The sequence below is a fragment of the Amphiprion ocellaris genome, chromosome 11, assembly GCF_022539595.1.
Source record: "Amphiprion ocellaris isolate individual 3 ecotype Okinawa chromosome 11, ASM2253959v1, whole genome shotgun sequence".
Classification (NCBI taxonomy): Eukaryota; Metazoa; Chordata; class Actinopteri; family Pomacentridae; genus Amphiprion; species Amphiprion ocellaris.
In genome coordinates this window covers 34,024,204-34,037,510 of record NC_072776.1, presented here as the reverse complement: position 1 = coordinate 34,037,510, position 13,307 = coordinate 34,024,204, and the positions used below count along the sequence as shown (strand labels likewise).

Below are 13,307 nucleotides of genomic sequence, written 5' to 3'. Positions count from 1 at the left end.
GGTCAAAAATAGTCAAAATGATGGAAATCTGCCCTAAATATTTAGAAACTTGTCCTAAATAACTAAAGAAATATCCAAAAATGAGAAAAATTGGTCAAAAATAACTAAAAATTATTCAAAATTGACAATTGCCTGTCCAAAATGACAGAAAACGGTCCTAAATAAGCGTAAACCTGACTCCCATCCATAAACTGTCTGTTCTGCTTCCAGGCTCTGAACATCCAGGGTCGGTTAAAGTTTCTTCACGGCCAGAACCAGCGGCAGGAAAACGGAGGAAAAGCTCCGCCTCAGCTGGCGTTGTTCGCCATCGCCACTCCTCTGCAGCCTCCGTCCATCCTGGAGATCCGAACCAAGAACATGATCTTCAGAACCAAACACAAGCTGGACTTCACGCCGCTCGCCTGCGACGCAAAGTAAGGAAGTCTGCAGCGTCTCAGCTAGCATTTAGCTCGGTAGAATAGTACATTTAATGTTAGATTTGACATTTAAAATACGTTTTTTCTGCATTTAGCGTCTTATTTACAACAGAAAACACTTTTTTTCTGCATTTAGCTTGTTAGAATAGTAGATTTAATGTTATATGTGCAGTATTTTTCTGCTTAAAATGAATTTTTCTGTAAATAAACATGGAAAAAGTGCCTCAAACGATGTTCTAAATAGTGAATGCTGTGTTTCTTGTGCAGGGGGAAGATCGTGTTGGGCTACACCGAGGCTGAACTGAGGGTTCGAGGTTCTGGTTATCAGTTCATCCATGCAGCCGACATGTTGTACTGTGCAGAAAACCATGTCAGGAGTAAGTAGAAGCTTTTAGCATCCAGTTTTACATCCCTGCTTCTCAGCTGAATCGCTCTCTAAGTAAATCGAGCAGCAAAGTTTTGAACACATCAAATGAAACGGCAAAACTGGACTTTTCTAGAGAGACCAGCAGCTTGAATGTACATCGAAGTGTCAACAAGAAAAATAACTCAGAATTTACATCAAATTTAATCATAGTTGTGGTCTGTAAAACCTTAGTTTGAAATTTTGTTTCACAGATATTATAAATTAACATAAAACTGTTCAAAACTACTAAAACTAACCCTATAACCTGCTCAAAATGAGTCAAACTGACTAAAGAAGTGTCCAAAAGGACTAAAATCTGCCAAAATTAATCAGAAATGATTTTTAAAATGACAGAAATGTATCCAAAATGAGTCATCGTTTGTCTAAAATGACAAAAATCTGTTGAATTGTTCAGAGTGTCCAAAACTACAGAAAATGTGTCCAAAATGAGTCAACATTTGTCTTGCATAACAAGAAGTCTCCAAAATGACAAAAACTGGCCCTAAATAACCCAAAACCTGTCCAAAAAAAGACTCAAACAAGACAAAAATGGACAACGATCTGCTCAAAAATGATTTTAAAAAGTTTTTAAAACTTCTTTAAAATAACAAGAAACATTTTCAAAATCATTCAAAATCACAAAAACTGTCCGAAATAACTCAAAAAGTGAACTGACTCAAGTATAATGACTCAAAACCAATTTAAAACACGTTAAAATGTGTTTAATGTGCCCTACTTTTGGAAGCTTATTCAAAATGACAAAAAACTGCCAGCAAATAAAATTTTCTCCCCAAAATTTGTCCAAAATTTCTTGACATTTTCCAAAAATGGGTCAAAATTGGTCCAAAATAACCCAAAACTTGCTTCAAATGGCTCAAACATCACTAAATTGTTTAAAAGACTCAAAATATGTTAAAAACTACAAAAACTTCTCCAAAATGACCAGAAATGTTTTCAAAATTTGTTCAAAATGATAGAAACTGTTCCTAAATAACCCAAAACCTGACTCAAAAACAGTTTAAAAGAAGTCAGAATGTGCTGCAATGACAGAAACCTGCCCTGCATTTCTGGGAAACTTGTCCAAAATAACATAAAACCTTTTCAAAATTTGTCCAAAATGGCTCAGAAGTCTCCAAAATGACACGAAATGGTCCAAACTAAAAAAAAAAAAAAAGTCTGCGCTATGTAATTTGAAACTTGTCTAAAATTACAAAAAGCTGTCAAAAAATTACTCAAAAATTGTCCAAAACTACAAAAACTTGTCCAAAATGACTCAAAAAATCTCCAAAATGAAGAACTGGTCCTAGAGTTGTGGTTAAAGACTTTAAAACTGCTAAAAATTGAATTATTTTACTGACATTTATTGTTATTATTATCACCATGAATTTCTCTTGTTTTGTTTTTTGTTTTTTTTTGTTTGTTATTTTTACGGATTTTTCTGTTATTCACTGACGAGTAAATAACGGATCCCAAACTCAGCTCATCTGAGAAAACTTCCCACAGTTAAAAATGAACACATAATGCTAAGCTAACATGCTAAATAACTGAAATGTAAATGTATTTTCCTGTGAACTCTCCAGACGTGGCTACAGAGGACTGATGTTTGCTGGATCGTTTCTGTCAGATTAGCGACATAAAAACACGTCGCTATTTCAGTCTGTCAGAAAAGTTGGTCTGGACGAACCAACCTGGTCACAGAGTTCAGGCAGCTTTCAGAGTAATCCTGCTGGATTAGGGAGCAGATTGAGCAAAGCTGCAGAGCTGCCAGAGCCGAGGATTCACAAATCCAGCAGAGCGAAGCCTCCGAGGCCGATGATCCATACGACAGAATAAACACCGCAGAGGTCAGATATGAGGCCAGCAGGTCAGAGATGTTTACAAAGGCAGAAAACGACATGAAGCAGCTCCACCGGTCTGAAAGGTTCATTTTATGGCATAGTAGCAACAACCAACAGTTCTAAAGGCTTCAAAATGTGTCCAAAATGACAGAAAAAGTCTTCAAAATGACAGAAAAGTTGTTCAAAGTGACAAAAAATGTGTCTAAAATGATAGAAAATGTGTCCAAAATGACTCTGAAATTGTTCAAAATGGCAGAAATCTGCTAAAACTGAGTCAAGATATGTCTGAAATGACAATAATTTTTTCAAAATGGCCCAAAAACTGGTCCTAAATGACCTACAAACTGTTCACTGTGTCAGAATGACACAAATCTGTGCTAAGCATCAGAAAACTTGACCAAAATGAATAATAAAGTGTCCGAAATGACTCTGAAATTGTTGAGTATGGATGAGTTTTTTGTCCTTCAGTCACCTCCAGCTGCTTTTGTTTTACTTGATTCATGTTTTTTTATTTGAGTTTAACTTTGTTTTTGTTTCTGCAGTGATGAAAACCGGAGAAAGTGGTCTGACGGTGTTCAGGCTCCTCACCAAGGAGAACCGATGGAAGTGGGTCCAGGCCAACGCCAGGCTGGTCTACAAGAACGGAAAACCGGACTACATCATCGCCACCCAGAGGCCTCTGCTGTACGTAACCAGAGGATACACCACCGTTCCAAAGTTTAGAGTCATCCAGACATTCCATGTTTTCCATGAAAACTCCCACTTTTATCCATGTGCTAACATAACTGCACAAGGGTCTTCTAATCATCAATGATCCTTTCAACACCATTAGCTAACACAATGTAGCATTAGAACACAGGAGTGATGGTTGCTGGAAATGTTCCTCTGTACCTCTATGGAGATATTCCATTAAAAATCAGCTGTTTCCAGCTACAATAGTCATTTACCACATTAACAATGTCTACACTGGATTTATCATTCATTTAATGTTATCTTCATGGAAAAAAATGCTTTTCTTTCAAAAATAAGGACATTTCTAAGTGACCCCAAACTGTTGAATGTGTATATTGTCATCGACCACCAAATTGTACCAGATAGGCTTGTTAGAATATAGACACCATGCCAAAATGACTAAAAACCTGTTCAGAATGACTTAAAGTCTCTAAAATGACAAAAAATGGTCCTAAATTGCCCAAAACCTGATTCATAAATTGTTGAAAATGACTAATTAAGTGTCCATAATTACAGAAATCAGCCAAAACATTGCTGAGAAATTGTTCAAAATGAAAATAACTTGTCTAAAATTACTCAAAAGGTTTTCAAAATGGGTCCAAATTTGCCCAAACTGACAAGAAGTGGTCCAAAAAAAACCTTAACTGTCCAAAATGAGCTAAATATTGTTGAAATGACTCAAAAGGTGTCAAAAATGACTCCCAAAATCAAACAAAAGTACAGAGTAAATCATTGACCTGGACCCATCATGTCCAAAATTTTTCCAAGTGTCCACAGGTGTTCCATATACTATAGATATTGAACTATTTCCATGTTTCACCATGCTAAATGTATCTTCCAACAACTTGCTTCTCTGTTTACCGTTTTTGAGCCATGCTGCATTTAAAATGTGTCCAAAGTCATACAAATTTATCCAAACTAACTTAAGAATTGTCTAAAATAACTCAAAAAATGTCCAAAATTATTTGAAATGTTTCAAATGTCAATTTTTGAGCCATTTTGGATGTTTTTTAGTCAAATTTTGAGTCGGTTGGTCGTTGTCCACAGGTGCTATACTACAAATACTGAACTATTTCCATGCTTCGAGTCTATATAGACTTTTCCTCTCCACTCTGCTCATCATCAGTAGAAAGATGTTTCACCGTGCTGGATGGATCTCCAACAGCTTGCTTCTCTGTTCACTGTTTCTGAGCCATGCTGTATTTATTTTATCACTCAGATATGTTAAGTTTTCATTAGTCTCTCTGTGGAAACACTGCCTGCAGTTCAACCGAGAAGTTCGAATTTTTGTTGGTCACAGCTGAGTCAGTCGAGGAGATCAGAATTTTTAGTTTTTTATGGCGTAACCGGTTTATTTTTGTCAAATATCACAATGAAACATGTAGCATAAAGTGAATTTGATGAAATATTGTGATTTGTAGCTTAAGTTTTGGTTAATTTTACATCACAGTTCATTCTAGGACTGTCGGAAAGTTAAAAATCCACCAAATGTTTTTGTTTTGATAAATGGTGTCATTTTGACAATTTTTGTTAAGAGATAACTTATCTTTCAAATCAGGGCTTTGGTAATCAGATGGATAATATCACAATATGTGGGTAAATATAATAGTTTTCAGCAAAAATAATAATTTACCAAGCTTGGATTGGATTTATGCAAAGACTGATTCACAAAAGCACCGATGGCACCCTCAGACATGGACAGGGGGTGAGACCCAAACTCTAGCTAGCTACTTAGATCTACTGTCAGTGTGTTTCCATGTTGAGGTCTCCAGATAATAATCCTGTTTCCTGTTTCTGCAGGGATGAAGAAGGAGGCGAACACCTGTGTAAGCGCTCCATGCATCTACCGTTCACCTACGCTACAGGTGAGGCGCTGCTCTACCAGGCCAACCATCCCATCGCTGGCTTCAGGGACGGAGGTCCGGAGAAGAACGGCAGCAAGTCCAAGAAGAGTCGGACGGACCGGCTGGTGAGGGACGGCGTGGACCCCGGCTCCCTGCTGGGGGCGCTGATGAGCCAGGACGAGTCGGTGTATGTCTGCCAGCCGGCCCTGGAGCCCAAGATGTCGTTCCACAGCAGCTTCTTTGGGGAGCAGGTGGGCTTCTCTGACCCAGAACCCTCTGGCCTGAGGAGGAGCTGGGACGAGCCGGCTAACGGGACGGTGCCTCCGGGCGTCACCGAGGCCGGAACCAGCTTTGACCCCCTGCTGGCCACCCTGGACTCGCTCTCTCTGGAGGGTCAGGGGGTGGTGGACGCTGACGAGGGCGGCTGTTCCAACGGCGACCTGTTCGGAGCTCTGGAGGGTCTCGGGCTGAGCGCCGAGGACCTGGAGCTGCTGCTGCTGGACGAACGGATGATCCGAGTCGAGATGGACCCGGAACGAGTGCCGACGCTGGATGACCTGCTGACAAACGACGAGATCCTGTCCTACATCTACGACTCCATCGAGGGGAAGACCGACTCCTCGGATCACGGAGCTCAGGCGCCTCCCAGCACCTCCTCAGTCAGCTCCTCCACGGTGTCGCTGGCTGGAAGCAACCCTCCACCCGATGCTAACATGCAGATGCAGTTTCCTCACTGTAAGCCTCCTCTGGTGGGACAGACTCCCATCGTGCAGCTGTCGCAGCAGATGCAGCAGCACCTCAGCATGCGAACTGCTAAAGTGTCACATGACTGGACCCAGCAGGGAGACCGGCTGGCGAACACGTTAGCTAACGGAGATCTGCTGCAGAACCAGCCGATCCCCAACGGACAGTGGACGGCACAGGACATTCTGGCCACCGCAGGGATTCAGCTGGAACACTTCAACACTCCGCAGACTGTTTTCAGCGACAAGACCTTGGACCTGGACCTCCATCAGCAGCACCAACACTACCAGGCCCAGATCCAGAACCAGCTCCCCCAGCAGTGCCATCCCAAACAGAAGGCCAACCTCAACGGACTGAGTGGCCTCTCCGGCAGGGAGCATTCGGCAGGGAAGTCCCAGTGGCAGGACTTCGGGTTCAGCGAGGGTCTGGGCGGCACTTCCTGCCTGGACAACAGCCAAAAACCTCTGACAAACACCTCACTAGAGTCGTGCATGGATTATAGCATGCCCGAAATTGACAATGCGGATTACACTTTGGGTGGAGGTGGTTTGTTTGGGAGGCAGCATCAGGCGACCGAGGCCATGGTTTCGTCCTTCCAGGGGATGAACCACAAACAGCAGCCGGAGCAGATCCCAGTACCACTAGCCCAGGTTCTGTCCAGCCTGTCGCAGTGTCCGCCGCCCAACGCCTCCCTGGAGCAGATCCTGGGGGTGGGGAAGCCCTGCAGGCAGCTGGACCACTACGGCATGGTGGCCTCCGAGATCCAACATGACCCCAGTCACAGTAAGGTGAGGAGGCTGAAACACAGACCAGATGATATGATGCTGAAATCAGAACCTGCTCTAGCTTTTAGAAGCACCAAGTGTAATAAAGGCCTTCAGAGTTATTCTGTTTCTAAGAGCTGTTAGCTGAATCTCATGTTCACTCTTAGAAGTTGAAGAGCCTTGAGGAACTTTTTGGGATTCTTCACCATTGTCTCTGTGGAGGAACTTTCTGAGCCTAAGATGCTTCCCGCAGGAATCAAATTTGAACTTGTTGTTTATGTTTTTATTGTTATAAATAATTAGTTAACAGTAACTGCTAAAAGTAATGATTAAATGACAACAAATAAACAGTTAGCCAAAGGTAATGAATGAAATAATTAGCTAAAACTACTAAATAGTGTTAGCTAATACTTTTGGCTAAAACATTACTTTACTGTATTTAAATATAAAAAATAAATAGCTAGCTTATTATTTACTGCTTTTTTCGGTAATTAGTTTTTTCATCTTCGTAAACTATTTGTTACATTGAGCTAGTTACTTGTTATGTCTAGCTATTTCTTACCTTTAGTTATTTGTTATTTTTAGCTAACTATTTATTACTTTTAGCTAACTATTTGTTTTAACTTTTTGGCAAAATGATCAAAACTTTGTCCAAAACTATTTGAAACTTCTGCAAAATGATCTTGAAGCTTCTTCTAAATGAATCATAATTTGCCCAAATTGACTCAAATTTTGTCAGAAGTGAACAAAATGACTCAAAACTTTTCCAACATGACTTAAATGTTTTTCTTTTTATATGATTTATGTCGTACTGACAAAAGACATTTCTGAGTTCTGCCTCCCTCATGTTGTTCTGTTTCTTTATATAGCAGTGAAAATGAACCTACAGTGAGTTAAAATGAGACAAACTGCTGCTTAGAGGCTTAAACAGTGAATAACTTCCTGTTTCTTGGTGCAGATGGAGAACGGCTGCATCCTGAACACTTCCTACCCGTCTGGCTGTTCTCTACCCAACGGTAACGGACCGGTGCCACCTGCTGTCCAGCTGCCGGTACCGGAGACGCTCCCGAGCCTCGCCGACCCGCCAGCCACCGGCTTCTACCTCTGACCTCCAGCAGAGACCCACTACTGCCTGCAGCAGCCTTACAAACCCAACAACACAACAGACACACAACTAACGTGTTGGTTCCTTTCAGTTCACAGCCGTTGGAGGGATTTTAGTCCAATTATCATATTATGAGTTCTTTGTTTACAATAATGCAGTGAAGAGTTCTCAGTTTATTTCAACCTAAATGTGAGTTATTTTATAGATCTGTGCTCAGATACATCGCAGAACACCGGTTAGAAAATACGACAAATGGAGAGTTTCATGAAGGATTTGATTACATTTGGTGCAACATGAAGAAGAAAATGTGAGTTAATATCATCAGAAACGTCCTTGTCTGCTGCTTTTCTTTGTCTTCTGTCATCAGAATCTGAAGAGATTTTTGCTTAATCAAGATGTTTTATGGGTTAAATGAGAAAATAAGCAGCAGATTTATGGATAATTAGCGTCATGCAGTTTCCACCTCATGAATGTAGAAAGAAAGAAGGAGAAGCTGCTGGAGACCAACCGACTGCAGTTCAAAACCTGTCAAATGTGACAAAAAATATGATAAAAAATAATCAAAACTGGTCCAGATTGACCTACAATTGACACTAAATCAACATTTGTCCAAAAATAATCCAGCTGTTTCTAGATTGACCTAAAATTTAGGTTAAATGAATCACAATTTGTTCAAAAATAATTTAAAAAATTACAAAATGAGTCAAAATTTGTCCAAAAAGAATCAAAATCTGTCCAGATTGACCTAAAATTTTGATTAAATTAATCAGAATTTGTCCAAAAATAATAAAAGTTTGTCCAAAATTTATCAAAATATCAATGTGACAAAAAAAAAAATCCAAAAATTCTTCAATATTTGGTCCAAAATGCTTGAAATTTTGGCCAGAATGACTTGTCCAAAATGATTCTAAAAATGTCATAAATGACTGAAATTGTCACAAATGTCTGAAAATGTTGTCCAAAATGACTCAGAATATGTAGAAAATTTATCAAAATTTGTCTGAAATGACCTAAAATTTCTACGAAATTCATCAAAATTTCTCTGTGACTAAAATGTCACCAAACACTTGGACCAAAATGACTCAAAACGTGTACAAAACAAATCCACATTTGAGCTAAAAATGCATAAAAATGTGGTCAAAAATGCTCAGTGAGCAAATTCTGTGACAAAAATGTGTCCAAAATTCTTCAATATTTGGTCCAAAATAAACCTAAAAATGTCCAAAACGACTCACATTATCAAAGATTTACCAAATTTCGTCCAAAATACTTGAAATTTTGGTTCAAATTGTCAAAAATGTCTGAAAATATTGTTCAAAATGATTCAGAATATATATATATGAAAACTGTCAAATTTGGTCCAAAATGATTTAAAGTTTGTCCAAAATTAATCAAATTTGGGCAAAATTAGTCAAATACTATGTCCATGAATGTTATTTAACATTAGTCACATAAAATGGGACATTTTTCGTTATTTTCAGTCAGTTAAAGGACAAACCAAGCATCAGATTTGTGTCTGTTCAACAATTTCCACCTGACGAACATCCAAAAATCAGCAGAAAGTCCAGAAACTAAGGGACTGCAGCTCAGGTTCTCCTCCAGATGTTTGCTTTGTATCTGATCCAGACCGACTCTGGTCTCCAGAATGTAAAACTTTCAGTCGTTTCTCTGTTGGAGGCTTTTCAGCGCTGAGATTAAACCCGTAGAAAACCTCAAGTCATGCTTAGAAACTGATCCTGCACTTTATTCTTCAGAGCTCCACGTCATGCAGATGTTCCTCCTCCACTTGAATTCTTTGTTTTTATTCTTCCTTCTCCTTTTAAAGATTAGAGGATTAATTCTCCGTATTTATTCATGTCCTGCAACACGTTTCTTGATTGTTGTACAAAGAAAAGAAAATGTGAATCTTCAGAGGTACTCGATCATAAATCATTTACTGTGGAGGATTTAAATAACTGGAGGTTAATGAATCCTCATCTCAGATTTCCTCCTCAGACGTCTGAGTTTTCTTGTTTTAAAGGAAGATTCTGGTTTATTTCCACCTCCTGAGTTTCTATTAATGCCTCTATAATAACTTTAACTGTTTATCTCTGTTTTAGATTCAAGGAAAGCAGAAAAAAGCTCCAGTTTTCTCAACAGAAAACCAGATTTTTACATGAATTACGGAAACGAACTTTAATCTCCAACATTTTCATCCTCTAGTTTTTCTGATGGTCGATTCTACAAAATATCTCCAAATTTTTCAAAAGATACTGAAAAAAATGTTTGAAAATTCATCAAAATTTTCCCAAAATGACCAAAAATTTGGTTCAAATTAACTGAAAAGTTGATCAAAATGATTAATTGTTCAAAATAAATCAAGATTGTTTTATTTTAAAACTCATAATTTGGTGCAGAATTATTCAATATTCATCCTAAATGACAACGAGTCCTAAAAGATTTTTTAAAAATTGTTCAGAATAACTGAAACATTCCAAAATTTGTCCAAAGTAACTAAACTTGTCCAAAGTTGTTTGTCTAAAATGACAGATACATCCAGAAAAATTTAAACTGTCCAGTAATTAATCAAAATTTGATTTAAAAAAATGTTTAAAAATACAGATTTTTTTAAACAAAAAAAATGTCCAGAATTGTTTAATATTTGTCTTAAATCAGTCAAAAATTGGTCAAAATGTCTGAAACAATGACTCAAAATTAATGTCCAAAGTAGCAAAAAATTTACTCACAAATTATCAAAAAATTATTTTGGAAATTTGTCCACAATTCGAAATTTGTGTGCGACAAAAACATGCTGAAAATGGTCTGAAACTTTTACTAAACATGACTTAAAATTTGTACAGAGTGACTTAAATCAGTCAAGAACTTGTCAAAAAATTGCTAAACAATTGATTAAAAAATGACTCAAAAATTAATCAAAAATGACTCACAACTGACACAAAAACTGCTGCAAAGCAATTTCAAAAATTGGTCACAATTTACTTAAAAACTGGTCAAAAATTCTTAAATTTTTTTTTTAAATGACATAAAACTGTGTCCAAAATGACTCAAAAATTGGTCAAAAATTGTTTAATTTTTTTTCAAAATAACAAAGAAATGAAAAACAATTGCTCAAAAATTATTCAATAACTGGTTCAGAAGGACTCAAACAATGGTAAAAAACTAAAAAATTTATCAAGAATAACTCAAAAATGGTCAGAATCAACTCAAAATGGCTCAATTATTTCATTTCTTTCAAAATGACAAAGAAAATAAAAAATGTGTTCAAAATGAACCAAAAATTGGTCAAAAATGACTTAAAAATTGCTTGAAAATTACTCAAAAATGGTCAAAAAATATTCCGAAATTGGTTTTTAAAAAAAAGTTTAAAGTTGCTCAAAAATTGGTCCAAAATTATTTACATTTTTTCAAAATGACAAAGAAAATAAAAAATGTGTCCAAAATGACTCAAAAAATTGGTCAAAAATCGGGACTCAAAATTGATCAAAATTTACTCAAATTGTTGAAAAATGACCCAAAAAATTGGTCGACAATAAGGTTCTGAAATGGTTGAATTCTTTAAATTTTTAATGATTTTAAAGTGTTTGGATGAAAATGGACATAGATTTTTGGTGATAAATGTTTGTTTGAGGAGCAAAACTAAAATAATTCATGTATAAAATAATAATAAATTAATAAAATTGAAACTCTGCAGGGTTAAAATGATCAGAATCGTCCTTTAAACGAGTCTTCAGGTTCAGATCTTTCAGGTTCTACACAGAAAAACAAACCGAGATAAAAACCAAATGTGAGTTTTCGATCTTCTGGACGGATGCAGTTCTGAATGTTTCCTGTAAATAATCAGCCGAGTCGAAGAAAAGATGCTGAAAAGAGATTTTTCCATTTAGGTGTTGGACTCTAAATGTTCTGTGAAACGTTTTCTTTTTTCTACGGCAGAAATGTTTGATATATTTAATATGTTGATGTCAGCTTGTACATAGTTTATGTCGTTCAGCACTATTTTTAAACACCTCCTCTGTTCATTCTTTGGTTCTCTGTTTGTTTTTTAATTGTAAATAGTTTCTGTCGTCACTAAACACGGGACTCAGCCTGAATCGGTGCCATAAAACTTAAGCGTTTCATTTGTGGTTTTTTTTTTTTTTTTTTTTTGCGTAGCCACGATAACGTTAAAGACTTAAAGACTGCTTCCTTTCAGATGTTTTATTTTATTTTGATGATTAAAAGATGTTTCTGCGGCTCACGGTGAAGAAAACGCGAGCGTTTGACTCGGACTCTCCAGTTTTTATTCACTGGACAGAAAACTCCTGACTGTGAAGAAGCTTCGAAGCATTTTAACATCAATAAATCTTTACCACATTAAACCGTCTGACTCTTTACTCTGAAATAACCTTTTTTATTTATTGATAAATTTCATTTTAATATGCAAAAAGTGTTTAAGTCCCACAAAAACATGCTGAAAAAGGTCTGAAACTTTTGTCAAATGTGACAATTGGTAAAAAAAAAATGACGAACAAACCGGTCCAAATTTGGTCAAAATTTGTCAAAAATGACTCGATAATTGTCAATTATTTTTAAAATTTGTCCAACAAAAATATGCTGAAAATGGTCTGAAACTTTTGTCAAACGTGACTCAAAATTGGTCAGAAGTGACTCAAAAATGACTCACAATTTGGTAAAAATTTGGTCAAAATCAACTCAAAAATTACTCTAAATGGTCCAAAATTGTTACAATTTTTTCAAAATGACAAAAAAGAATGTGTCCAAAATGAACCAAAAATTTATCAAAAATTGGTCAAAAAGTACTGGAGATCGTCTGGTGGTTGAGCCTTGGAGCCCCGTGAGGCTCGGTCAGGTATAGTCTGAAGAAGAAACACGAGGTCATCATCCAGAAGGTCCACCTCTCACTGGACAGGAGATCAGGATCGGGTGCTATGACCACCAGACAGTAGGCAGGAACAGTGTCTAGGTGCACCGCCCCCTGGTGGTGTAGACTAGCTCTGGTGGAACGTCACTTCACTGGTGGGGAAGGAACCTGACCTGGTGCAGGAGGTGGAGCGATACCGGCTAGATATAGTTGGACTCACCTCCACACACAGCAAAGGTTCTGGAACCAGAATCCTGGAGAGGGTTTGGACTCTCTCCTTTTCGGAGTTGCCCAGGGTGAGAGGATCTGGGTGGTTGTGGGGAAACTCAGGAACCCCCGGCTGAACGCTGCTTTGTTGGAGTTCTCCCTGGAGAACCACAGGGTTTTGGGTTAGACTCTGACTGTTGTTTGTTCTTATGCACCAAACAGCAGTTCAGAGTATTCAGCCTTCTTGGAGTCTCTGGGTGGTTCCTGGAAGGGGGTCTGGAGATCCATAGTTCTCCTGGAGAACTTCAACGTTCACCTTGGAATAATGGAGGAACCTGGAGGAGGTGACTGGGAGGAACGGCCTGATCTGAACCTGAGTGGTGTTCTGTT

The 13,307-nt window shown here is 37.9% G+C and overlaps 1 protein-coding gene across 1 annotated transcript in view; it reads left to right on the top strand.

Annotated features, from left to right (window-relative positions):
- LOC111579981 (aryl hydrocarbon receptor-like) overlaps window positions 1-12,207 on the top strand; it is a 45,926-nt gene extending 33,719 nt beyond the window's left edge. The window contains exons 7-11 of the mRNA XM_055015550.1: window positions 211-413; window positions 684-793; window positions 3,203-3,344; window positions 5,193-6,768; window positions 7,703-12,207. Of these exons, the coding sequence (XP_054871525.1) occupies window positions 211-413; window positions 684-793; window positions 3,203-3,344; window positions 5,193-6,768; window positions 7,703-7,852 (2,181 nt within the window). The 3' untranslated portion in view covers window positions 7,853-12,207. The remainder of the gene's footprint in view (window positions 1-210; window positions 414-683; window positions 794-3,202; window positions 3,345-5,192; window positions 6,769-7,702) is intronic.
- The last annotated feature ends 1,100 nt before the right edge of the window (window positions 12,208-13,307 follow it).